This window comes from Zonotrichia albicollis, chromosome 1 (assembly GCF_047830755.1).
Source record: "Zonotrichia albicollis isolate bZonAlb1 chromosome 1, bZonAlb1.hap1, whole genome shotgun sequence".
Taxonomy (NCBI): Eukaryota; Metazoa; Chordata; class Aves; order Passeriformes; family Passerellidae; genus Zonotrichia; species Zonotrichia albicollis.
In genome coordinates, this window is record NC_133819.1 from 48,320,231 (window position 1) to 48,347,814 (window position 27,584).

At 40.2% G+C, this 27,584-nt stretch overlaps 1 protein-coding gene across 1 annotated transcript; it reads left to right on the forward strand.

Annotated features, from left to right (window-relative positions):
* The first annotated feature begins 283 nt into the window (after nt 1–283).
* On the forward strand, nt 284–27,584 carry EPDR1 (ependymin related 1). Its single transcript, XM_005485874.4, has 3 exons — nt 284–638; nt 24,644–24,852; nt 26,920–27,584. The coding sequence occupies exons 1-3, from the start codon at nt 370–372 to the stop codon at nt 27,108–27,110; spliced, it is 669 nt and encodes a 222-aa protein (XP_005485931.1). The 5' UTR covers nt 284–369; the 3' UTR covers nt 27,111–27,584.

The window sequence follows — 27,584 nt, forward strand, 5'->3', positions numbered from 1 at the left end:
TTGTCCCAGCAGGTCACTCCTGTTCACGTATCCCCTCCCTCCCCAAGCTCACGCAGAGTGCCCAGCGCTTGGAGCTCGCAGCCGCCTCCCTGGGCAGCCCTGGCGGAGCAGTGGGCAAGGCCAGGGCGCCCAGACCCTGCCGGCTCAGGGGAACGAGGCCTGAGAGGGCGAGGGTTCCTGTCGCCTGTCACCGCGCTGCCTCGTGCCCCGCCGGCGTCCGGTCCCTGTGGCGGTCGCCTCTCGCCTCTGAGGTGATGCGGGTTTGGAGGCGGGCCGCCCCCGCCCCCCGGCGCAGCCTGCCCGCCCGCCTGCGCGCCGTGTGCGGGGCGGCCGTGCGCCGAGGCAGCGCGGCGCGGAGCGGAGCGGAGCATGGGGCGGCCGGCGGCCGGGCAGCAGCTGCGCCCGGGGCCGGGGCCGCCGCTGCGGCTGCTCCTGCTGCTGGGCGTCCTCCTGCTGCGCGGCGGAGCGGCGGCGGGGACGGGGGCCGAGCCGTGCCAGGCGCCGCGGCAGTGGGAAGGGCGCACCGTGTTCTACGAGCATGGCTCGGGCCGCAACACGCGGGCCGCCGTCTCCTACGACGGCCCCAACCAGCGCCTCCGCATCCTGGAGGAGAGGAAGGCACTCATCCCCTGCAAGAAGTAGGTGGCGGCGAGACCTGCGGCGGGGCCGGGCCGGGCCGGGCCGGGCGGGGCGGTGAGGGTCGGGAGGGAGCCCGGAGGCGCCTCCCGGGGGGTGTGCGGTGATGCCAAGCCGGGAAGGGGGGTCTCCCTCGGCCCCGCCGTGCCGGCGGCTCCTCCCCTGCGTGAGTCGGGGCCGGCGGGGGCGAGGCACAGCTGGCGCTAGGAAACCTGTCACCAACGTGGCTTGGATCCGTGTAGATATATGTGTATATATTTGTATATATATCTCCGTGTAGATGTATGTATATATATATATATATATTGAGAGATTTATGATCAACGGTGTCAGCTTTTTACCTTCAGAAATACTCTCCCCCTCCCAGCTGTTTCGCTACTCAAATGGAATTTGAAACGAATCCAAAAATGTGTGGTATAATGGGTATCATGAGGTATAATGAATAGGTTATACTCAAACATGTGAGTAACATTATGGGGTAAGGGAGGAAGTTCTGGCTCAATAATTTGCTAACAAGTTTGAGTTACAAGTTCTCTAGGCCTTCTTGGTTCTTGTCAGTGCTTGGTCCTAAGCGCCAGGGTGTCAGGATGCATCCATTACCTGTGGTACAGTGTATTCATTCCCATTGCTCAACCCTGCAGGACCTTCCTGTTCTTCGTTTATACAGGATGTATCTGTTAAGCCCATAACTAATCCCCAAAAAATCCCTGTGTCATTGTCTGTTTCTTGATTTGCTGAAAAACAAACGTAGAAAAAAGCTGACTAAAGAAGAGCCTCTTTTTCCTTCCTCAGCCTGCCAAGCTCAGGGTGGAAGAATTGATGGGCCTAGAGAGGCCTTCCTGAGTGAGACATTTCCGGGTGCTGAGTGTCAGTCACTTTCAGACAACATGTCAAAACATTCCTGCCAGTGTGAGAGTAGCAGGTCTGTCCATACCTCTGCTCTCCCACCTATGAATTGTTCAAATAATAGTGCATCCGTCCCGGGGATGTTTGAGACAAGGTAATGACCAGCCTACAAATGCTGTGTCATCCAAACTAATGGTCTCTCCTGTTAAAAGATCAATATTCCTTTTTCCTGCTGTTTTTTTTTTCCCTGACAATCAATTTCATACCAACATCGCACAGTAATTGTTTTAATCTTTCCAAAACATGTGCTCTTCTGTGATCCTTTTCTCTCCAAATCCCCTGACACTTGTAGAACTGTTTTGTGTGTTTCATTTTCAGGCTTAACTGTCCCTCATTGTCAGCTTTTTTCATTACTGTTTTTGCATAGGAGCCACGTGAAGAATGTTCAAAGCAACATAGAGCTTTTTGCTGGTGGTCTGCTGACATACAGCATGGAGTCTGACACTGGCCATGGCGTGCTCATGTTGCCTTATTCTGCAAGTCCTAGGTTAACTTTAACATTTGACAAGCATAAAATTGTGTCACAAAGCCTGATGCAAGTTTTTTCTAGATTCTGAGTTGTACTACACTTCAAGCTTATGTTTACTTTATTTGAAAACTTCATTTAAGATTGAATAATTACTCTTCAGTTTAGACTGTGGGCCAGATTTTGTCTTTTTCCAAGATCTTATATTTTTACATTTTTGATAAATACCTGCTGTGGATGCAGTTTTGTCTGGGTTTGTAGCAATAGAAAGAGGCAGAGTGCACACAGGTGTGCTTGTTGATTTCTCCTATATTAGATTTTTGTTGTAGACAAATTTCTGACCTCAGAAGTCTTTAATTTTTCTGCCATCCAAAGTTGGAGAAGGGCTGATTTTGTTATATGGGCAGTAGTGTCTGCTCAGGGCATGACCCAAGCTTCCATTTAAGTCAACAGAAAGTCTCCCATTGGTTTCAGTATGTGTTGGATCAGGTCTAGAATTGTGATCACAACTTCATTTCAGTGTGGACACAGTGACTTGGTAACCAAAGTTTTCAAAAGTTAGAGGCAAAGGGATTTATCCTGTCTTTTGAAAAATAACCTCTCCTCCCCCCTGTTTTGACATTGACAAGAAAGGGGTAATTATGCCGAGGCAGTGAGTACAAAATCAACAAGAAAATCAACAAGAAAAATAGTGCTGCCCTGGTCTGTAAGGAAATTTCAGTCTAAATTTTCACATTTTGCTCCTATCAGATGTAACTTATGTACAGCGATCAGGGTTGGCCAACAACCACATTTTTCTACAGAGCATTTTCTGAAGCTTGCAAATGTGGACTTTAATCAGACACAGCCCTATTTGAGTTATTGGCTGAGGTTAATCAAGGACACAAAGATTTGCCTGTGTGGAATGGCTTGCAGGCTCATAACCGCAGGAAAACATGAAACTTTCAGGTTTTATTGTAGATCTATGTTTCAAATTCATGTGTTCTGCCATGTGGCATTTTCATACCTACATCCGCCCAGTAAAACATACCTACCTCAACTCCAGACCAGTAGCCATAAGGTAAACACCCAGTTGCTGCTTCATTAACATCACTTCTTTGTCCATCAGTTGTTTTGAGATCACCTGAGATGGAGTGACCACATTGGTAAAGGCTGCCCATTCCCCATTGTCCAGCTGCACTGTGTCACCTGCCACCTGGGCACACACCTCGCTTGCCAGACAGCCAACAGAGCCAGCTCATTAGGGAAGTCATAGCTGTGGTTTCAGAAAACCAGCTTGTTGGGTGGGTGTTTCTCTAGGTCACACAATTGGCTCCTGCACTCTGGCTCAGAGTGTAAAAACCACCAGCAGTGATCCTAGGCTGAGATTTTTCAAGGAGAACCTATTCCAGTTGGATTCATTTCTGGGCTTTCTTTTTCACTTTTACAGACCCAGCCTTAGCTACACTCTGCTTCTTTTGTTTTCTCCAGCATGCCTTGCCCTGCTGCTTATTGGCCCTTCAGGATCAAATTTTTTGAGATAGACAGAGTGGGCAGAGACAATCTTAAAAGTTTCGTGTGGTGCTCAGCTGATACTGATAGCAGAAGAGAAAAGAAAACAAACATTGAGTATGTTGTGCTGTTTCCTGTTTGGACTAGGTCATTCCTGGTATAATGTGAAAGGGGAGCACTTGAAGCAGCTCCTTAGACCTCTTGAGGCAAAGCTGAGTTCCTGCTGTTAAACACAGAACGGTTTTTTTTAGTCCTTTGTGGCCTACTGTATGAAGTTACTTCCTCTTGTGCTCTCTGGATGTTGAACCTTCCTCACTCTTGTTCAACCTCTGTTGGCCTTTATCCCAGGACACTTACAAAATAGGTAGCAGTCACCAGCATGGTTTTCAAATGGAGCAGGACCTTCTTTTTGAGGTAACTTCAAATGCTGTAGGTTTGAGTATGTCATCTCTGCAAACTGGTGAGAAATCCTGGCACAAAGAAGTCCAGACAAAAAATCCTACTGACTGCACTGTGGCCAGAACTTCATGTCGTCCATCACCTTTGATTTTCTTGGAGAAATAGAGCAAGGGTTGTGCTCTTCAGCACTACTGAAGCCACTCAACAGGTGTTAGTGCTCAGTTATGAAGAAAGAAAAACATGAAGTGAGGAGCAGAGCAGAAATAGTACAGGTGGTGTTTGCGAGCTGGAGTATGGCATACTTGCCATATGCTGTGTTCACAGAGTTTCACACTTATCTTCCATACTGTTTTCCATGGAGTGATTTTCAGGGAAGGCCCAATAACATACTGTCTTATGAGAAATGTGATGGTGGGAAGAAAAAAATGTCCATGTGGTCAAGAAAGTGAGTAGGAGGAAGAAAATGCTTTTTGTTTTTTCTTCTATGCATGTATTTTAACAGTAACCTCCTTGGCCTATTGTACAGTACTCAGCACATTAAGATGCCTGTATATTTGCAACTGTCAGGGTTGGTGTCTTAAAAACTGTAACTGCATAGCAGAAGAACAATCAGGAGGGACCCTATCAGTGTTAATTTATAAACCAGAAGTACATGTTGTTAAATTCCTTTAGTTCTATCATATTTGCAAAAGATAGGCACAGTTAAGGGGATGATACACTCCTCACCTGGCCACACAAACTGCTGGGGTGATAGAGGAGTGACAAAGCTATGTTTAGAGAAGTAAGTCTCTTATTCTGGCAGGCTCTTTGCCTGTGTGTCAATCCCTGTCCTTGACTGAGGAGAGGCAGCATAAGGTCAGGTGCAAATATAACAACATTCATCTGGAGAAGAGGTGATGACTTTTCAAAATAAACAGAGTGTGGGCACACGTGTCTGACTTATCTCAACTACTTTTTAGTTGTTTTAGGATGTGTGATTGTAAAGGAAAAAACAGCGGTGTCTGACCTATTAAAATCGTATAATCCATCCGTTCTGTGGTCATTGTGGTGACTCAATAGGCTAAGTATTGAGCTACGCTGAGCAACTGCAAATTTGTTTCCCAGACTTGGTTTTGGGAGTGGTTTCTGCAGTTTAATGTTTTGGGGAATAAAAGACTGTCATGGGTAAAATTTTCAGAATTGGCCAAGTTGCCCAGGAACCCAAGTTCCATTTTTTACAGATTATGTAGAAAGTGCAGACTTGTGAGACCCTTAATTTGCAGTGAAACAGAAATGAATTTTCAGCAGTTTCTCTAAAAGTAACCTGAGTTCTTGGGACCTAAAATTCTTCATAAGCTGCTGTGTATATAACTCGCTTCTGAGAACAAGAACTGAAGGAAGGTACTTAGACCTCCTGTATTTATTTGCTCCTGTAGGTGTCAGGTGTTTTTTCAAGTGTCTGCTGCTGCTAGTGACTGTGAGTTTGGAAAGGTGACTTTGGAAAGCTGTTGTGCTGGATGCACACTGACTGTCAGATGCCAGGCAATACCCTGAAGCAAGCCTCAGTTGTTCTAATGAGAATTATGTGGTGAGGTATGGAGGGCTGGCTGTAAAAGCTTTAACTCTTGCTTTTCCATCAAAGCCCAATAAACAAGTCAGTTTACTGAGTCCCTCAGTGATGCTCCCTGCCAAGGCAGCTGGTTCCTTGGAGAAGAGCACTGTACAAGGAGGGAACTGTGATCTGTTATGGCTGCAAGGGGGAGCATCTTGCATCTCGTCTCACTCCAGCTGTTCATTCTGTTTGTTTCTGCCCCCAGGCAGCAGCAGTCATTCCCTTTTCCAAGTTCTTGGTCTTGTTGGAAGTCGGCTAGGCTATACAGCTCAGGAAGGCACTGGAGTTAATTGCTGTTGTTGTTACAGGTGGGTTGGTTGGGGAGCTGAAAACACTGCTCGGGGGAGGCAGTTGAAATTCTTCAGCCGTTGAACTGCATCAGTAACAAACAAGTGGACTCTGTTGGAGGAAGTTGGGAGCTGTTAGCTTAGCAAAGCTTTTTCTGTCTTGTGTGCTATGCTTCTTTGGACAACAACATCATTGTTAGTTAAAAAAAAAAAAAAACATAAAAAACCACCTGAGTATGAATAAAGCAAATCCATTGCTTTGAAATGGCTGTTCTTTTTAGTGTAGTGTTCTTGAAACCATTGTTTATGCTAAGTGCTCTGGAGCCATTTCATACAATACCAAAACACAGCACATATCCAAACTGAACAGAGTAAACTGGCTCTTAAATTCAAAATAGCGGAATCCACAAAACCTTTTAAAGCTAGAGAAAAAATGTAGATAAAATGTCCAGTAACCTCAAATTGATAATTTGCTAGCGCACTGTTTGGTGTACTTAAAAACCACTGTCAGACACTCACTGGGGTCATTACTACCACATGAGTTCTAGATATTGTTTCCTGGATGTTGTTAAGAAACAGAGGTTCTCATTAGAAGTTTTGTTTTTCTAAAAGATGTTAAACGGTAGTCACTAACACAATGTTGTACTTGATACTAGTGGATTGGCTTAAGCATTTTATCCATCTAAACCCTTTACATTTAGGGAATTACTTCTTTCTTCCCTCTTATCATCTCTTGCTTGTCTATTTGAAATTTTTGAAATAATATGTTTTTGCATTGAAACTTATGGCTCATTTTGTACTGTTGGACATTATAGCAAAACCTTAAGGCAAGACCAGGACTGCACTGAAAATACAATATGCCTATATATCTATCATTTGGACCAATGTTTTCAGAAGATAAATCACTGTAAATTTGATTTATGGGGAGTTTGTTTGTTTGTTTGTTTGTTTTCTTTTTTGGTAGAGATTTAAAGTGGACGTGAATAGAAAGAGATTCAGTGTTCTGTGGTCACAGAACTGATGGTGACATGACTGTAAAGCTAAACAGACACAATGAAAGACATCTTTATATTCATGATCTTAATTTGGACTCCATTTAGCTTGAGGCCTGACGCAATTCAGATGTCACAACTGAAAACATCACACCTATTCTCACAGGACCAAAGGCCATTCATGTGAAAAAGTATCTCCTCTGAAGGTTGAACCAGAATTTTCTAATATAGGGCTTCTGTGAGGTAAAAAAAAATATTTTCTTTTCCAGGTACAGATCTGATTTGTATTGTATATCAACAGGCTTATCCATTTATTATCTTCATGGGACAGGTTTTTAACTGGATGACATTTTCCCAGAAGTGAAGTCAGTGAAATGTACCTTATTAAGCATTTTTTGGTATGCCAAGTCATTGGTTGATTCAAAATTGAAAGGTATGGTTCCGGTATCCTTCTGTGCTCTCTATTTTGCTATAAACTGACTGGTGGATAACCTTGGCATGGCATAATAAATAATACTGAGCTATTCAGACTTGAGGCCATCCTGCTGTGAATCTGTGTAGCTGCAGCAGCAACAATCCAACTCCTGAACATCATCTTTATCAGCTTCATCCCTGTCTTCAGATGACTTTCATTTTGGCCTTACCCATAGATTTGCAAGGAATCGCATGCTTAGCAACTTGAGGAGTTCTCTCTCATGAGGTATTTTTACCTGTTGCTCTTCTTTACTCAAAGGGGAAATTATTTTCTCCTCCAGAGTGTTTTCAAGGCATGGTACAGTGTCTGATGTGCTGGGGAGGGGATGATGTCTGGGTAAAACAGGGCCACTTTGTGCAATATTTTGGCTCTTCTAGAATAAGGAGCATTATGCCCAGCATTGCATAACGTGAAGGTACCAGTGGCCAGTGAAACTTCTCCTCAGCGCTGCCAAGCAGCCCTGCTTCTTTCAGTTGTTTTTGTTCACTGCCTCACTTCCATGGCCCCAGGGGAGAGATATGTATGTTGACTTGAGATCTGAGATTCCACAGGGAAATTCTGTGTTGTCCTGAGGCTCCAGAGGATGCTTCCTTGACTGTATCATGGTCATTCTCTCATACCTGAGTGTCATGGGCCAGGGACAGGATTTTCTGCCAAGAATTTTTTCCCATTTGTGAAAGTGTTGAAGGTTCAACATGAGAGACACTCTTTGTTTTAAGTAGTGTATTAATTTCTGGAGCTGGTCCCTCTTATACATTCATACTCAGGAGTAAATTGGGGGTTTCCAACAGCAGCCTAAATGTCCTTGTCCAAAACCAATTTATGGTTTTCTTACTACAGGTGGTAGTAAGAAAGAAGGAATGATTTGTTTTCATGTGAACTCACACTTTTTTTTTTTCATCTTTCATTAATAAAGATCCCTGGCTAACATTTATTTGAGAATCAGTTCAGTCATTGTTTTGAGTATTATGTGCAGACATTTGGATTTGTGTCCCACTCAATTATTAAAAGATGCTTCCCATGTATCACAAAAAATCAGAAAGGTACGGTAACTTCTGCAGTTCTTGTTTTTGCTGTGAGAATTTTACTAGCAACATTTCCTACAGTCAATAGGGTTGTTCCCATAACTTAGCAATGACCATATTTATGCTTTTACAGATTTGTGTTTATGTGTTTTCATAATTTTAAAAATTTCTGGCATCAGAACGTGAATTTGGCAGGCATTTTCTTCTTGTACAGTGCTCACACTGTAGTTACTACAATTTTTCAGTCTTTGGCTACTAAGAGTTCATATGTCTGGGGAGCTACTTTGCTATTCATTTCATGAAAGCTTATTTTATCCCTTTCATTCCTTATGAAATTTACCCTTCCATTCTGGCATCATCCAGACTATGTTTTGTGGGCTTAATCCAGCCCAGAGGGAACTTCCATCCAGCCTTCTGCCTTTCCCCACTGAATAGCTCCTTGTTGGTTTAATGATTGTCTGAAATTTGGATCCCTCTGAATTGCTGCCCTTCTGTCCATGTGGGAGGAACAGAAGAGACTGGATGCATAGGTTGGAAATCGCCTCAATCAACCCTGTGGCTGTGGGTCAGTGGTATACACTGCCATACTGAAGGAGTGATTGAAAATTCATGGTAACGTATGCAGATGCCACACTGCGTGTGTATAGCTTATTTCTTTGGCATATGAGGGTCAGCAATCTTGGGATTATTCATTTCTTCTCTGAAAAAAAATAACATGTAAGATTCCAGCAGTTAAGAAGATGTAGATTGTCAAATATCATCGAGAGATACCAAATCATGTTGATTCTGGAGCTCTGTCTGCATTTTTTTAAATTTCTGTTTTATTTTGTAACTAAAAAAGGAACATGTTTCAAAGCTTAATAGAAATACATGTAGGACTGTATAACTGTCTGATTCAACCCAACTGTCCCCAAAGAGTGATGTAAGAGTGATAACAGCACATCGTATTTATGGAGTTCTAAAAGAGTAGTAAAAATCTCAATTGCTGCCTTCTTTCAGATATCAGAAGACTGAAACTTTCTTTGCTCTAGCTTAACTTTCTTTGCTCTAGCATCTCCCAAAATCATAAACAAAAGCAATTTCTTCATTGCTGCTCAAATTATTTTTTAATATGAAACATCTAAGAAGTGGCTTGTCCTCAAGTTCATTAAACTCATTTGCCCTTCTCAAATGGAAAGTTATATTGTCTACATACTAGTTATCTTATTTTCTATATGTATTATTTTTCCTGAGGATGGTTCATAATGGAATGTGATGATATGATAGATAGCAAACAATGCAGAAGACCAATATTACCACATGTATTGCAACATCTCTTCTTAAGGTTACTTACTTCTTCACTTAATTTAAAAAATAACATTGTAATAACACCCTGCATATTTACCTTTTGGTCAGTTGAATAGTTCACAAGTAAATCATTCCAAAAATGGCTTCACTGACCCTTAATGATTGACTTCTAGTTGCAGTAATGTGCTCTTCAGAATCTGTTCCTTTATAGCTGTTGCCAAATATTATTTCATACTTCAGACTGTATGTTCAAAACACACGGTTAACTGCCTTAGCAGGAAAAGTTTTTTGATGTCTGTAACTAATTTTTCAAGTTGTCTGTTTGGAACAAACCATTTTCTAATGTACATTTTCTTAAGGCTTTAATGGAGTAACATGGAAAAGGCTCCAAATACCTCCAAATAATGTAATCCTTACCAGAAAGATAAAGAACAAAAACTTCTGTCTTCATTCTGGTCTGTTCTTATTTGGACGTTGGGACCAACTGCAATAAAAAATTTTAAAAAAAGATAGCAAGGAAGATAAACCACTAATAAGACTTTCCACTGAGGTTTTGGTCTCTGATGTTACCCGTCCCTTACTCTGTCAGTTCTGGTGCTTTCACACTTAGCAAGCCTTAATTTGTTGTCCTTCTGCCAGTTATTTGTGGGAATTCACAGCTGCTATTTCTTCTGAAAATGAGATGGCTCAGTAGATACTGGGGCTTCTGAAAATGTGTCTTGCTTGCCATTTATTCTGGTGAAACCAAACAGAGGAAAGCTGATATGAGACCTGTATGGCTGCTAAACAGCTGGAAATTTCTTCTTAAGTAGTCTGTCTGCATGGAGACCTACTGTTTGCATGGATACCTGTCTTCTCAGAAATTAATGTTTCTCAGGGGGAATGGCCAGATTTTCCCCAGAATTTTCCAAGGGCAGTTTTGTGCATGGCAGTGCTAAAGGTTTTTAAACACTCATAGAGACCAGTGTCCACCCAGTGAACACAATGAAGAGAGATTTCATTTTTCATTCTTTCAGTATCTCCTAATACTATTTTCAACTGTGGTTTTATCATATTTAGATACTTTTCTTGCCAGGAAACTTAGGATTCTGCCATACTTGTAGGCAGCCAGCACTGGAAAGTTTACTCATGCTGTGCAGTTGTGGTAATTCTCAGAGGATACTTACTTGTAGAGCAGAATTCTGTACAGATTGAGGAATTCTTAGTGGAATTAGTTTCCAAAATAATGTATCACTATTTTATTAGATCCAGATTTGTTAACTTACATCTTCTGTACAAGAAATTAATTTCTTTTTCTTATCTGTGAGAGTACCTGGGGACTTTGAGTAATCTGGTCTAGTGGAAGATGTCCTTGCCCATGGCAGGGGGCTGGAACTAGATGATCTTTAAGGTCTCCTCCACTCCAAAACATTCTGTGATTCTGTGATTATCTGGACACTTCCTTGTATCATTTTAAGTACCTGTGCTTACAAAACCACACAGGATTTACAAAGCCAGACTGGTTTGTTATCCTGTCTCTTCCAGAGAAGAGAGGAATGCACAAACTCAGATAACATGTTGATAAAGTGTGAGGTATTTCCCGTGGTTTTTTTATAGATGAAAAAAAAGAATTAGGGAGAGTGAGAGGAGATAAGGGTATGAGATCAGAGACACCCTATTGCATTAAGTTTATCCCCTTGCTATTGAAGAGGGAAAATGTTAGAGACCACCTAATTGCTTCAACACAGCAGAAGATAAAAACGTTCCTTATTTTTTTAACTTCTGCTCTGCCTATCTCTAAACCAAATGTAAGTATGAAGATATTGAGTCTCAATGCATTTATGTGTATTCTTTGTTTATTGACATACACATTTTTTGTTAGTTTCACTGAGTGTTAAGAGTAGGTGACTTCACAAGGTATATACCTCATAGCCAGGTTATTCTAAGTTCCTAAATTCCTAAAGTAAGTCATCTAGTCCTCTGAAGAAGAAAACAATTGGTCGCTACAGATGTTCAGAGTACCCAGTCTGTCACTTAAGTTGTGCTAGCATAGTCAAGCCAAGTCAAAGTGACATACAGTCAGATGATATTCCAGGCACTGCCTCAAAAATGTAGGTACCACAGCTGCTTAGCTGGTGCTAGGTAGAGGGATCCATGGTGGGTCAAGTGGGACCCATGTCTTGTTGTGTTTTGGAAGTCTTAACATGTCTGAAACACAGTTTGGTTCTTTGGATTTCCTTCCTCTGAAAGAATGGAAAAAAATCAGCCTTATAAGCTTGATTCATGCCCCCAAATATGTGAATGCACTTCCAGGCTGCAAAACTCCATAGATGATTTTTGTAGATAGTTTTTGAGGTTTTTTTAATGTCCCTTAAAATATGAAAAGCAAAAGAACATATCATCATTACAATATGTATATGATGTTTACTAGGATCTTAGTACAGTATATGAACAAGCATCAAGCATAAGCAATGAAGTCAGCTCAAATCATTAGCCCAAGCTGTCTGTAGTGAAGTAGCACATGTAGAAATCAAGTTTTAATCATAGCAGCCTCCAGGTACAATGCCCTTGAGATACACCTGCAGTGCAGAGCACTGGGGCAGGCAGTAACAACATGAGGCTTGGCTGGTGCAGAAGATTTTTCCATTCTCTCTCCCCCTGGTTGCTTCAGTAGCACCTCCCTCCCTCAGAAACCACTTTCCTATTCCCTGGATGAGTCCAACTACATGGTTAATACAATGCAGGAAATGTGGGAGATCAAGTACTCCACACAGTACAGCAGACCAGAAAACAAAGGGATAAATGAAAATGCTCCAAAGTTTTCTCATAAGCAAATTAATTTTTCTAAGTCTCCATACTCTCAGAGTTGTAGAATTTTTGTCCAGTTAGCTGTAGCAAGAGAGTACATAAAAAAAGCCTTCCTAAAGGAGAGTTTTTATGACAAAAAGATGTTTCATATAATTTAGGTATTTCCAGTTAAGGATATAAAGATATTCATTACTTTGCCTAAAAACAAGGCCCAGAACACTATAAGGGAGAAGAAAAAGAAATATCACAAAGCACAGAATATGAAAAAGTTGTGTAAAACTTGTGGAAATATATTTTTGTGTAGGTGAGATTGCATAAAATGTTATGTTTACCTTTCAGCATCTCCTTTTGTTGCCCATTTGAGATAAGTTGATAGCCATGCTGGGTTTTAAACTTTTTTCAACTTATTTTTTCTTGTAAATGGAACACCTGGTGTAGCATCTGTAAAAATCAATGAAACTTTTCTGGCTGATTTCACAAGACTTTGGGTCAGGTTCATGTATAATTTTGGAGAAGGAGTTATTGAGCTGTATTTTTCTCTAATTACATAGCTGATGCATGGAAATTGCAAACAGCAGCAGTTACATGAGGATCTGCTCCTATGATGTGGAAAGAGCAATTGTCTCTTGACAGTTGGAAACATGAGGGATGAGGGAGAAAATCTGATGGGCAGAAAGTGATTTCTGCTCATATGCTTCTCTGGAGAGAGAATTCAGGAGTTTCTTATGCAGTCTTTGAATAAAAAAAAAAAGTGTCTAGTAAAATTGGTCACCTCCATTTTGCAATGTTTACTCTGACAGACTGAATTTTAGAAAATAATAAATGCTATCCCTCTGAAAATTTTCCCTTTTTAAGTATCTTCATGTTGAATGCCCAAAATAGAATTTTCAAAACTTTGGTCAGTTTTGAAAATTCTGCCCATTAAGTATATAAAATAATGCAATTAGAACAGCAAAAAACTGTAATATGCAAATATGAAAGTGTGTAATTTTGAAATAATTTTAAAGTCATTTTCTCTTTTTAAAACGAGTTATGTTGATGTCTGCTATGATTATAGGAATGGTAAAGGAAAAGACTTTGAGCATGCACAAAAGTTCTAAATTCATATGATTAGGCAAAGCTCAAAGAAAACTGTGGCTCCCTGTGTTGTGTGCATGTAGGACACTGGGCTCCATGTCAGGAAAACACCCCAAAATTAGGTAAACATACCAGCCTGCTAAAGACTTCAGTTTGTATTTGTGTCAGATTCTAAATGGTAAAGCTATTTTTGTCATGTTTTAAGCAGCATGGGTAGTCTAAACATGTTCAATAGGTCTAGTGACCTTTTCCCGAGTAATGGAAAACTTTCAGCTGTGCCAATGTAGTATATTTATACCAATATTATTTACAGGTCTTGCCCTCCTTGCTACTGCTTCTTAGAACTGTCCTTGAATGAAAAATAAACGTGTCAGGGGTTTAATAAAATTGAAATAGCTATAAACATTCTTAAAAATAGAAATGTGTGCTTAACCATGCTTCCTTTAGCTGATTGCAGTGTCTTCAGCAACTGTTGTTTCTGTGATGGACTAACAGATAACCTGGGAAACAGTTCCGTATCAAACACACTGATGTGGTCCTAATAACTTGAAGAGAAAGGTTCTGAAATGAATTTTCATCTTCTAATTACTTGGGTATTTTCAGCTCAGCTGATTTTTAAGGACATGCCAATTTCTTGTGCTGCATCATGGCTGTTGCTTACGGAGGTTTCTACAAGCAGTAGGCTTGTGGTGACTGCTGAAAGCCACTCCCCACCCCCCCCACCCCCCCCCCCCCGAGGTGGAAAAGTTGTTGCCATAACAAAAAGCACAATAACTCAATAGAGGACCAAAGAAAAACAGTTCTGTGAAGAGTAAGTTTAGCAGATAGTTCAGCCTTCTAATTATTCCCGTGAATGCTGGACGTGTTTCATTTGACACCTATCTCACCAGTCCTGATTTTAGGCACTATTTGTCTTTAATTCATTCAGGCACTGAAAACAGTGTGATGGTGTAATTAGAGATAATTGTGCAGGAAGACAGAGCTGAAGGTCACCAATGTACAGGAGATGGCACCATCTCTGAAATTCCTGTGTGAAATAAGATGGAGCCCTCTGCTGAGACTCCTCAGAGAGTGCCACTATTGCATTTGAGAGGTCTCAGGAAGTCATCCCCAAAGGTTGTTCACCATCTTTATGAAGGTAGCAGTGTCAAGAATTCAGGTCTTATAATATCAGGATTTATTGATTGAGCTGGTCTGTTACAAAAAAAAAGACCAGCAGCCATCAGTATTCTCCAATCACTTACATGTAAGGCTGGGAAGGTCCCCAAGTTGCCATATAACCTGTTCCTCCATCCTGGAGAAGAAGAGCTTTACATCGGTTGTCCCTGATCCCTGATATTTTTACCAGCTCTTGTAAAAGCTGGAGTATAAGAAGACAGACATTTTCAGAGTATTTCCTAAGTAAGTCCTCCTTGCTTCAGGTGACATGGAAAAAAGTTGATATTAATTTTTAGCTTTGATATACTGACCATCTTATCATCATACCTCAGTCTTGCTGTTGCAGACCAGACATGCTCAATTTCTTCATAGGTCCTGTTTGTTAAACATCCCACTGCCCTTGCTGTTCTCTGAACTCTGTCCTATCTGTTTATCTGTTCCCTTAAGTGAGGCATCCAAAACCAGGAGCAACATCAGCATTCTGGTCTCATCAGGACTAAGCAGACCAGAATAAATGACCTCCTAATGGACCCAGAACTGTAAACTTCCCTTTCTAAATTAGCACTGCACCACTTCGCAGTGGGTATGTATGGAAGGATGGGAATATGCCATTTCCTTTACAACCATATAGCAATTAACATCTTCCCTAACTATATGTTTTCTTTCACACAGACATTCCCTTCTTTTTCTTCTGTTTTGCACACTTTCAGTCAGTTCCACCTGGAATTTTAACACACTGACACACTGTATTTGAATCCAGTCATTAATTTGTGCACTCACCTAGCAGAATGACTTTTGATTGATAGCTGCTGATGGAAGAAGAAAAAGACCTGCGCAAAGACTTCTGGTTGAAATGAAGTTATTTTTACATTGGTGGTGGGGAGGATGAGTGTAGTTCCGTGCTATGATTTCATGTTGCGTGTATTTCCAGTGAAATGAATCTCCATCTTTCACAAAGTTTATTTAACAATAAGCTATACTCATATCTTTGGATGGAGGTTGGAAAGTTGAAAAGTACTTAGCTTTCAAACTGTTGTATCTGATTATCTGGCCTGACTTCCAAACTCCCTTGAAAACAGTCACAGTCTTTTTATTTTTTTATATTGGATAGATATCAGAAAGACCTGAATCATCCCTCTTAAGGAAAGCATTGCAGATGGAAGGTGGAAATCATTACGTCTTGGGATAGCAATCTGGTACAAGTACATATCCTCACAAATTTTTCCAGAGAATATTCCATTATGAAATAAAAGTTTGATCTATCAGAATAAGGACCTCATCCCCATCTGTTCCAAAGGGCAATCTGTTCCTCAGACTGCTTCATGATTACTTTTTCTGCAGGAATGCATACTGAAAAGCAACTAACTGGCCAAGTGTATGCATGATAGTATTTACAATCTCAATGAAGATCATTATAGGGCTCCTGAAATGCATGTAATCCCTGTTTCTGGTATATGAAGATCCTTCTCTGTTTTTAAACAGAAATTGACATGTAAGAAGCTGCAGTACCCAGTTCTAGTTGAAAAAATATTTTTTATTTTTTATTATTATTTTATTGTTAAATATGTATGTGAAAAAGGGAGAGTATTTTAATTTAGTTAAGGAACTTCATTCTTCTATGCCTTTCTGATGTGTAAAATAGATACTTTCATAGGGGGCAGAGCTAACATCCAATTTAATATTCTGTCTCACACCCTGGTTAAGAGAAAGATGTGAAAACTCCAAATAAATCTGACAATTAGAATCATTAAGTTATTTATGTTGTAAATTACTTTTAGGATCATTGAGTCCAAGAGTTAATTTAACAACAACAAAGCCACCACTAAACCATGTCCCTAAGCACCACATCCTCAGGTCTTTTAAATACCCCCTGGGACGGTGACTCAGCCACCCTGCTGAGCTTGTTATGATGCTGGAAGAAATTTTTCCAAATATCCAATCTAAACCTCCCCTGGCACAACTTCAAGCCAATTTCTCTTGTCTTCTCACTTGTTCCTTGCGAGAAGACACTGGCACCTACCTGGCTACAACCCCATTTCTGGAAGTGTAAAGAGCAATAAGGTCCCCCCTGAGCCTCCTTTTCTCCAGATGCCTAAGCTGCCCCTCATCAGCTTTGTGCTCCAGACCTTTCAGCAGCTCCATTTCCCTTCTCCGGACACCCTCCAGCCCCTCAATGTCCTTGTAGTGAGGGACCCAGAACTGAACACTGTTTTAAGTGCAGCCTCACCCAGGCTGGGTGCAACGGGGCAGTCACTGCCTTGATCACCATTGCTGATCCAAACCAGGATGCCACTGGCCTTCTTGGGCACACTCCTGGCTCATGTTCAGTTTGCTGACAACCAGCACACCCTTGGCAGATTTCCAGCCACACCTCCCCCAGCCTGAAGTGCTCCCTATGGTTGTTGTGACCCAAGTGCAGGAGCCAGCTCTTGCCCTTGTTGCCCTTATACCATTAGCTTCAGCCCATTGATCCAGCCTGTCCAGATCCCTCTGTAGAGCGATTGTACCCTCCAACAGATCAACAGCAGTCCTGCCCAGCTTGATGTCATTTACAGATTTATTGAGGGTGCACTTGATCGAGTTCATGGATAAAGATACTAAACAGGACTAGCCTCAGTTATGAGCCCTTGGGAACACCACTCATCACTGGCCACCAGGTGGATTTAACTCCGTTCACCACCACTCTTTGGTCCCAGCGTTTCAGATAGTGTTGAACCCAGCGAACAGTGCGCCCATACAAACTACAGGCAGCCAGTTCCTTCAGGGTAATGCTGTGGATAATGGTGTCAAACACTTTACTAAATGCATCAATATCCTTTCCCTCATCTCCTGAACGGATCACCTTATCCTAGGAGGTTGGGTTGGCCAAGGAAGATCTGCCTTTCATAAACCCCTGACGGCTGGACCCAATTCTGCACATACTGCATAATGCCCCTCAAGGTAATCGGCTCCATGACCTTTCATGGCACTGACATCAGGCTGACAGGCCTGTAGTTCCGTGTGTCCTCCTCCTTGCCCTTCTTGCAGATGAACATCATATTTGCTAACTTCCACTCAACTGTGACCTCCTGAGTGAGCCAGAACTGCTGGGAAATGATGGAAAGTGTCTCGGTGAGCAATTGTGTGCGCTCCCTCTATACTCGGATGGATCCCATCCAGCACACCCTGTTGCCCTGCTCTGGCCTCTACTGCTCCCCGTGGAGCATTTATACATGCTAGGGGCGCTTGGCCACCATTGCTCCTGGCCTTGCCCAGGTTCTGCCAGCCCTTGTGGCATAAGCTGCAGGCTCCTGGCTGGCCTCCCGATGTAAAATTAAAAACAGGAAGACAGGTACGTCTTTTATGTTTGAGTATGTTTTTTTCCTTTTTTGATACACGCTCAGTCATTGTAGCCATGCTTTTTCTGGCTCTCTACATGCTAAATTTCTGTTTCCTATTTCTCACATCTTTACAACCTCACAGAAAGCCTTAAAATAATTGCACTCTCAAAAGAGCGTTTCCAAGTCTCCGTTTTGAGCATCAGCTCTTCCAATTGAGTTATTTACTTCCCTTCTTCATATAGCACAAAGAGGGTGAAAAATGTAATAAATAAGTTATAATGTACCTCTGTCATTTCCCTCTTTATTATTTCATCTTTCCTAAGGTTGTTTGTATATACTGAGAGGTGAGTCCTGGCCTTCCTCCCTCTTTTTGGTCTCCTCTCAGCCCTGCTGTGATTTTCCAGTAACCTTTATTAACTTACTCATGGAAGAGTCATTGTACTAGACTTTTTTACAAACCCATAACAGGAAAATAATCTCTGACCTCAAGTATATTTTGATATTGTGTGGTTCTGCTATTATATACCATATTCCCTAGGAGGAGATTCCATTGATTCATTGGAAAGCATTATGGTATGCTGGCCACATCTTCCATTCCTTTCCTTTTGAGCTGCATTGTTGCCTACTGAGGGCTCCAGTTACGAATATATTGTTACTTATGGAAACAGACAGATGCTGTCTATTAAGGGCAATGCATCTTGTAGCCTCTTGCTTTATTGTTTTTCTGAATTTCAACTTCAATTGCAGTGCATTGTTCTCAGGGCTTTGACTTTGTGGATTATTTAGAAGTGTCAAATAGCCAAAAAAGGACAGCAAAGGAAACAGGCTTCTTGCTGAAGAGCTGATTTTCCCTTAGTGTTTGCCAAAATAACTAATCTAATTTATGGGAAAACAAAATAATAAGAAATTGCATAATTTTTTATTGAGTTTCATAATTAAAGTCACAAAAGTATCTCATTCTTTAGCTGGTGTAGCTTTGACTTTGCAGCTCTTGATTCCTGTATTTAAGGTTCTCTTTCTACACAAACTGCATTATTAACAGGACTTAAATTGGCTAATTTTCTGTGCTTCAGAAACTAGCAGTGTGGTCAAAGTTCTTCATATACCTTGTTAATTAGATACCTGGTACAGGGAGCTTGATCTCCTTGAAATTTTTTTTTAAAAAATGAGCCTTTACAATCTGTGAGTGATTTAAGTCAGACTAAAAGATACTGCTTTTACACAATATCACATTACATTTACTGTCACATGTATTTGCACAGTCCTGTATTTGTACAATATACCATAGTCCTGCACCACTGCCAAACATGTGAGATCAAATATGGTAAATGACTGTTGTTCTTGAGGTCTGATATACCAGAAGAAAAACACAAGTCTGAAATTACCGAAAACTTAATGGGAAAGAGGAAAGGAGTTCCCAGAAATATACTAAAAAACGAATGTTTCTCCCTTTTGAAATGAGCTTGCCAGATCCTTCCAAAAGCAGATGAATGTTCTTGACCTGATGGGTGTTTATCAACTGTCTGCATGTCTGCTTGGCAGCTTTGTTCCCTTGAACTATTCTTGATCTGAGGACCTGAGAAGATGGGGTTATGTAGTCACACTTCTAGTAAAGGTTCCCATTCTCCCACTCTATTTTCAGAAAAAAAATTGTAATAAAGAGTGGTATCATTGTGAGGTACTTTATCAAGAGGATACAAGATGCCTCAAGAATTAAATATATGGATGTACCTATCTGTGCACACTAGAACAGACAATTTGGGATATCTGTAGGGCAATTTCTTCTAGTCAGATGTGGGGTTAGCTCCTTTTGAAATGTTTAAAAGTGTCTTTTTACAAAGAGAACTGGCAAAGAATTAAGTAGTACCACAAAGGCATACACATGCTTCAAGTGTTCATTTAATCACCAAAGTAAAGTTAACTTGCAAATAATTGCAGTGACCTCAGTTTGAGATATCAAATAGCAAACACTGTTTCTTGCTGAGTAATACAGAATCTCAGATACAAATAATGCATAAAATTTTGCTTCCATTTTTCAGTAGCTTTATACTACTAGGTAATATAAGTCCTGGCTTACATGAATGAGAGTTTTAAGGTTACAATAGCTACAGATGGGAAATCTGAATCAACAGGTTAAAGCCCTAGGTTCATGAAACCCCACTACACCTTTTCAGTAAGGTTTGTTTTACCATTTTTTCAGCGGTTTTTTGGGGTAGGATTAGTGGTTTGGTTCTTTGTTAATACAATGCCTCACACAACTAGTTTGTGATCACAGATTTGTGTCTCTCCAGTACTACAGCAATCAAAGGAGAATAATAAACAGCATTTTAAGGCTCTGGTACTGTAAGTTGATTGTCCAAAGCCACAGAGCCAAATTATGCAGAGGCAGATTTAGCACAGAAAGAGTTTTTATTACCCAGTCTCAATCTCAGACCATTATTTTGCTTCTCTCTAGCAAATGACCTTGTCTGATATTCTTCAATACATCACATGGGTCTGGCCAGGCCACTAACAGCACCTCTGCGCTTCTGAGTCACTACAAAGGCAGTTGGACAGCAAGCAGCTCCTTTCTTCTTGGTTTGGCTCTCACAGGGAAGCCCTTGGAAGTGCAGAAGTAAACCCTGGGAGTCAGGCAGATGGGTTAGGTGATGGGCAGGCTAGCAGGCTTCAGGGCTGGGAAGGACCCAGCATAGGATGCAGACTGAGCCCCTGAAAAGGAGCTGGTAGCATGATCTTAACATTAATAACTTTTTTTTCTGAGAAATGTTGAAAAATAGTTCACTGTTATGAATTACATCATTAACATGCAAAAAATCATCTATTCAGAAGACAAGTTTATTAGTTCAGGCCTTTGTGAGGGTCCAGGAGTGTGTCTTTATGTTACCTGGGCTATGTCCTGAGAGGGACCTCTGCCTATCTCCCCAGATTTCATGAGGAGTCTCAGAGCTGGGACAGTATGTGGATGCACAGCCACCCCTTGCAGTACATCCTTAACACCTTGTGGTTGTGTGATTCTGTGGGTTTCTAGCTTTGTATTTAACTCACTTGGTCTCTTATTCAGAAAAATGCTTTCCTTAGCTTGGGAGAAGAAAGTACTGAACCCAGCTTGTATCCCACCTATCTGACATGATTGCTTCCAGCAAAATCAATGGAGTTATTTGTGCAGGATATGGTCCAGAGTTAAGAAATTCTTCAAAGCATGGGAGCAAAAACATGTGTGTCTTTATGTGCTGGAATTCATCCATTTTGAGATATAGACAAAGGGAGTATTAAGGATCATGAGAGTCCCATAGTGTACAATGGGGTTGAGGCATAGGGCAGGGTAGGCAGGAATAGGATAGGAAAGGAAGAGAAACAATCTCAGTCAGACAAGTAGGATAATTGTCCGAGTGACTTCTTCAAATCTGTTTCAAGGTGCCTATTTGAGGCCTAGTTGGGGCACTTCCTTTTAAGTTGGGGCTTTTTTGAAATTACAATTTAATTCAATTATTATAAAAATAATATTAGAAGTGAGTGCAGGCTGCAAATACATTACATTTTTCTGAAAAAACAAACTAATTAAAAATAATTTCCTCTCCTGTTTCTTTGCCAAGACCTATTTTCAGGACTCTGTGCTTCCCCTCAAGAAGCCAATAAAATATCAGGCACCTAAAACAAATAGAGGCAGTACACTAAGGACTTGGCTGGTTAAAAACAAGAAGAGAAAAATATTTCTTATTTTAATTTTTTTTAATTATCGTTTTTATATTTGTGTACATTTTGCTAATAATTTTGGCTGGTAAGTACTTCTCTTTATAAAATAACAACTTAACCATTCACTTTTCATGTGCTGTTAAACTGAGATCCTGTGTAATCTTAGGTTTCTGTGCTGGCTATTTCCAGTACACAGAGCAATTCTCTATAAAGCTGGGATGTGAGGCACATCTGGGTTGAACAAGGACAATGTAAATCTTACCCCTACTTACCCAGGGCTGTCATGCACAGTGAGCAGAACAAGTTTTTCTGCAGAGGCAGAGTTCATTCCAGCAGCACATCAATGTGTAGAACTGGTGTCTCCTACATATATGTTCAGTCCACCTCTCTCAGAACAAAAATCTCTGTGGTGGAGCCTTTTACTCTGAAGAATGGCTGCCAGAGGGATGATTAGTGCTAAGTTTGATTTGTTTTCATTTTCCTCATTTTTATTTACTTCGGTGTTTCATAATGCCCATCTTGCCATCTGCAGGATTGTTAAATATGCAAGCAAAATTTCTGTGTGAATTAAGTTTTAAGTGACGATTTAAAATAAAAAAGAAATATAAGTTTTATTTTTATTCTTAGTAGTTTGTAATGCTTTTCTAATACATTGGGGTTTTGTGTTCTTTTACAAAATCACTGTTTTATCACTCAGATGCCTCAAACATGGTGATAGATTCTTCTGTAAGGCATTTCCCATCCCACTTTTATGGGAGCTGCTGGGCAGCCAGCTGAAGAGTAGTTGGGTCAGTAGACTCTCATTGAAAACACATAAATAAATGTATTTTAGTGTTCTTGTATGTTCTCTGACCAAATGTGATCTAAAAGTTGTGTATGTCCATATGTGATCTCAGGTTTGGTTTATGTAAGAAAAGAGTTTAAAAAGATACTGAATTCTTCATTAGCACATCATGACTGTGCAAACCTTGCCTTTGACTAAGAAAATGACAGGCAAGTTTGGGTTGGTGAAAGTCATGGCAAAAGCAGGAATATTTTAAGATATAGGCAGGAGAATTATTTACCATGGGGAAGGTCATATGTAGCCTTGCAGTTTGTCAGCTTCTTTACATGAGTCTTGGCAGTGTGGGCGAAGTTCCCAGTTTCAGGACAAGCTACCTTCCATGTTTTGCAGAGTTTTGAGTGAGAGGTGGGCCCCAATTTACATCATGTCAGCTTCCTTGTCCCATTTTATATTCTCCTTCACTGTTCAATTTGGCTAAGGCCATTTAGCCTTACTGTGTTTCCGTGCATGCAGAATAAATGATGCTAACAAGAAGTGGTAGAAATGTTACTCAGATGCTTTTAACCATGCTGAGACATTTCTTATTATGCAACCTTTAAATGCCACAATGTCAGTGAAGGGTGAAGTTATTGCTGTCTGGTACAATTGTGCCTTGCAAAAATTAAAATTGTAAAATTGTTTTGGTTTCGACCCTATTTTATGTAAACTTTGCATCCTCCCCAAAAGAATGTGAAGACTGCAAAGAGAAACATGCAGGAGTTGGGAAATAGAGAAGGGTCTGGTCTTGCTTTTGTGCATCTCTTCAATTGCATTAATTATGCACTGTTTTCTACTAGCTTCCCATCTTTGTGATGGCACAGGATGAGCAGTGTTAGGAGCTAGAATCAGATTTTTGAAGCAGAAGATATCTGTGTCCAAAGACACCGAAGCCTTTTTTTTTGCAGGAAATGGAGGCAGCATCATGAATGATAAAAGGAATTACAGATAGAAAGATGAAGGTGTTCCCTTCCTTTTCTCTAGACTCACTGCATTACAGTTGCCTGTAGCCAGGTATTTGAGCTGAGATATTCAAGGGAAGCCTCTAATAATGAATGCAGAGTTTTGGAGGGTTTAGAAAGTGACCCCATTAAGTCCTTTGCAAAAGATGCAGAGCACGCATGATGATGATTTGAGACATGCTTTGAACAACTTCTCAACTGATTGGTAGTGCAAAGTACCCTGAAGAAGTTAAATTTCCACTGTTTCCAGCTGAGTGTTCAAGATCAGCTGATATTTCTCATAATTTTGATTTTCTGCTTCTGTCTTGCTTTGTGCACAGTTAAAAGGTAAGGACCATACCACCTCTTTTTTGAGGGTGTGGAAGCAATGTCACAGTATTGGTGGTAGACAAGACCACTTTAAAAAGTAACTAGATGAAAGTGTCTGTATAAATGTTTATCATCTCTCCTCAGAGCTTGGCTTGGTCACATTAGAAGATTGGTTTTAAATCCTTATTAACTGTCCATGCTGGTGACTTCACCTTCTCGCCTCTCAAGCTCATTGAGCTCCACACCTCTCCTTATCTATGCCTTGCTATTTTGCTCCTCTGCTTTTTCTTTTCACTATGTCGTGGGAGAAACTGCGCCTTATGGAGGGTGACCCTCTCAGTTCTGTACTTGGGAGCATGTACTTCCCCCTTCATCCCCATGTCCCACTTAAGCTGTGTGTGCCATGGAGAAACATCTGTGAGGATGGCAGATACTACATCTAACCAGTACACAGGAAGGCTCTACCATATTCATGCAGAAGTGAATCTATCCAGCCTATGCAAACAGATTTTTTTAAAAGGCTTATAACTTAGCCAAATCTGGGCAACTTTTAATAAAAACGTTTCCCCTGCCAAGGTTTTAAGTCCTTTCTCCAAAACATGGAGGCACTGGAGCTTTTTAATGAAACAGTTATTAAAAAAAAAAAAAAAAAAACAAAACTAGGAATAATAACATGTTTTTCTCTCAGTTGTTCTCAGAAAAGTTGTTCTGTTGTTCTCAGAAATGGCTGAACCAGTTCAGCCTGATTTATTTATTTTGGAAAGAATCAGCTGAGACAAACTTTTAGCATGGGAAATTTCAGCCCAACTGGTTAGCATTTCTCAAAGTTTGGCAAGGTTAAATGCAAGTGGAAATGTTCTTATGCTGAGAAGTCAAAGGCAAGCTTACATATCAGCAATGTTCCTTGCTTGGGATAGAAAAAGACTATATGTATTTATTATTGCTTTTTCTTAATGTTTCAGGTTCTTTGAGTATATATTGCTCTACAAAGATGCAGTGATGTTTCAGATTGAACAAGTTACAAAGCTTTGCTCGAAGATTGCTCTGACAGAGCCCTGGGATCCATATGATATTCCTGCCAATTCAACTTATGAAGATCAATACTACATTGGGGGACCTGGAGATGAAGTTATGGTACAGGAATGGTCTGACAGAAAACCAGCCAGGAAGTGTATGTGCATGCTTTTGTTTTATTTTAATAATAATCAATGTCTCTGCTGCACAGGGGAAAATAAAATTATTCATGCTTCATCCCAGGTTTCCATATTTCCGCGGAGTTCTCTGGAAGAAGTAATGAAAATGCCCTGTGCACAGAATATCATTTTAATAACAATGTGTTTTTTAGGAAAATTTCATATTTCAGCAGGATTAAATATGTTCAGAGGACTCGATTGTGTTATATTTATTATCATACAGATAAAATGCCATACAAATGTTTGGCATGGAACAGCATCTTTTTGTGTCTGAATCTGGCAGCCCATATCCAAAATTTACCTAGAGAATAATTGGTACTATAATTAGGGGCACACTCAAACTAGAGTCTATGTAACAGAAACAGAGGATAGTCAGTGTTTGTCTACACATGGTTCTGCAGCCATTGAAATCCTTCATAAATGACTAAATTTTGTTGTCCTGTGTACTGGTAAGAAATGTCTTCTTGCAAGGCTTAGTTCTGCATTTGGCAGCTGAGCACTTGCATCGTAAAAGAAAGGAGGCTGAATTTTCCAAGGTATAGTATGCTAGATTTTGAATGCACAGAGATTTATTAGCACTTTGGCTTCAGTTTAATCTATGGTTTATTGATGACCCAGACAACTATAAAAATAATTTTAAAACCTCCATGAAATTTATGAGAGTATTCAGCTAGTGCAATACTTATGGTTATGGACATCTAATATATAGGCTGGTTACGAACTTGAGCATTTATCTGGAGGAAAATATTTCTTTCTTGAATAAAAGTAGAAGAAATGAAGTAGAGAATGAAGGATAAGATCATTAGACCTCTGTAACTAGGTTGATAGATCCTCTGGTATTCTGCAAGAGGCAAATTATCACTCACTCCAATAACCTCTTTATTTCAGATCTGATATTTTGAATTTTTGTGGAATTTTTGTGGAATTTTATATGCAGATACATTCAATTAATGATGTGTGATTTTTATCTAGTATTACTTTATATCTCCAGTGCTTTTCTGTATGATCATTCATAAACATAATGTCTGAAAGTTACTTATCTACCTTTCAGCTAGTATTGGTTTGAATTGTAAAAATTATATTTCTTTTGCAATTATAAAAGTTTTAGGAGAGATACAGGCTACTTTGGTAGCATCATACTTAACCATGACTGTTTTTATTCTAAATTCTGAAAGAAGACTTGTTTAGTAAAAAGTTGCCTCCATTTCTATGTACTCAAAACCATATTAATTAAGGTCAGAATGTTTTTGGTATATTAGCATGCTCAAAAGAGGTATATTCAAATATTGCTTAGCTTGGCATCCTTTCTTTGAATGCAGTATAAGTGTGTTTCATGTCACCATTTATTTATTTCTGGTAATGTGGTTGTGCTACAGCCTATGACACAAAACTGAAAGTACTGAAAATAAGTGTGTGTGATTGCTACTATGTGGGAGAAAATAAGTGTTCTTGGGACTAGAAAAATTTGTTACAGACATTCCTCAGAGGAACTGATTTATGATCAGTAGGTAATTTTTACGTTATGAGTTTCTGCTATCAAGAGATCTAAGATGTCTAAAACAATGGGATGGAGTATGATTGAAGGGGTAATGAATGATAACAGAAATAAAATAATGAAAAGGGAGATAAATAGTAAAAGAGAGATAAAAGCAAAGGGCATTCAAAGGACACCACTTCAGTGGTATTACTGTCACTGCCTAAACAGCATAGTGGAAAAGGTAGAGGTGATGACGGACAACAGAAGGGAAATAGAGCAAGGGAACACTTCTGAGGTTAGCACACTGTGGAATTAAACTGAAGTTAAAAAAGGTACACAGATTTGCTGCATCACATTCTGGAAGAGATCAGCATTGAGTGTAGTCTCGAGATAATGAACCGCTAGAAGTGTTTGAAAATAATAGGAATTAAAAAAAAAAATTAAATTATAATGGGAATCTGAATACACAATGTTAAACAGAAGCAATGAGTTAAAAGAGACAGACATCATCATGACCCATTCATCTTGTGTTGTCACCTAAAGCAGTCACATTTCTGGTTGTTTGCAGTGGAATCCTGGGTCGGCGTTTACACCGTCAAGGACTGTTACCCAGTACAGGAAACCTACACCAAGAACTACAGCGTGACAACCTCCACTCGCTTCTTCGACATCCACCCGGGCATCGCAGACCCCTCCGTGTTCACCCCACCCAGCACCTGCCAGACAGCCCAGCTGACGAGGATGAGAGAGGAGTGCTGAGTATGAACACTGGCTGCCCTGGGCAAACACGTGTTAGCCAAGAGGATGGCTATTGGTAGTCAGTTGTTGACATCTAAGCTGATTTTTCAACCTAACTGCTCTCTGTGGAATTTGTAAGTTTTCGCTTGAGAGAGAACATGAGCACATAACTGAGTAAAATGTATAAAACAAAAGATGTCTTTCGATCACATTAAGCTTCTCAGTGATGCACTTGCAGTATTATATAGTTACCATTAAGATAATATTTCTAGATACTATGTATTTAATGTTGATTTTCCTTTTGCAAAGATTTCATTCTTTATTTTTTCAAGAAGACAAAGCATAGGCAGACAGCAGAAATGGTACTGTCTAGAAGAAAAAGCTAAATTTTGCTGTCATTCTTCTTGTTACTTCTAGAGACTTGAAGGGAAAGATCACCTGTGTAAAACCTCATCCCTAAGTAAAAAATATAATTTTAAATTATACACATCAAAA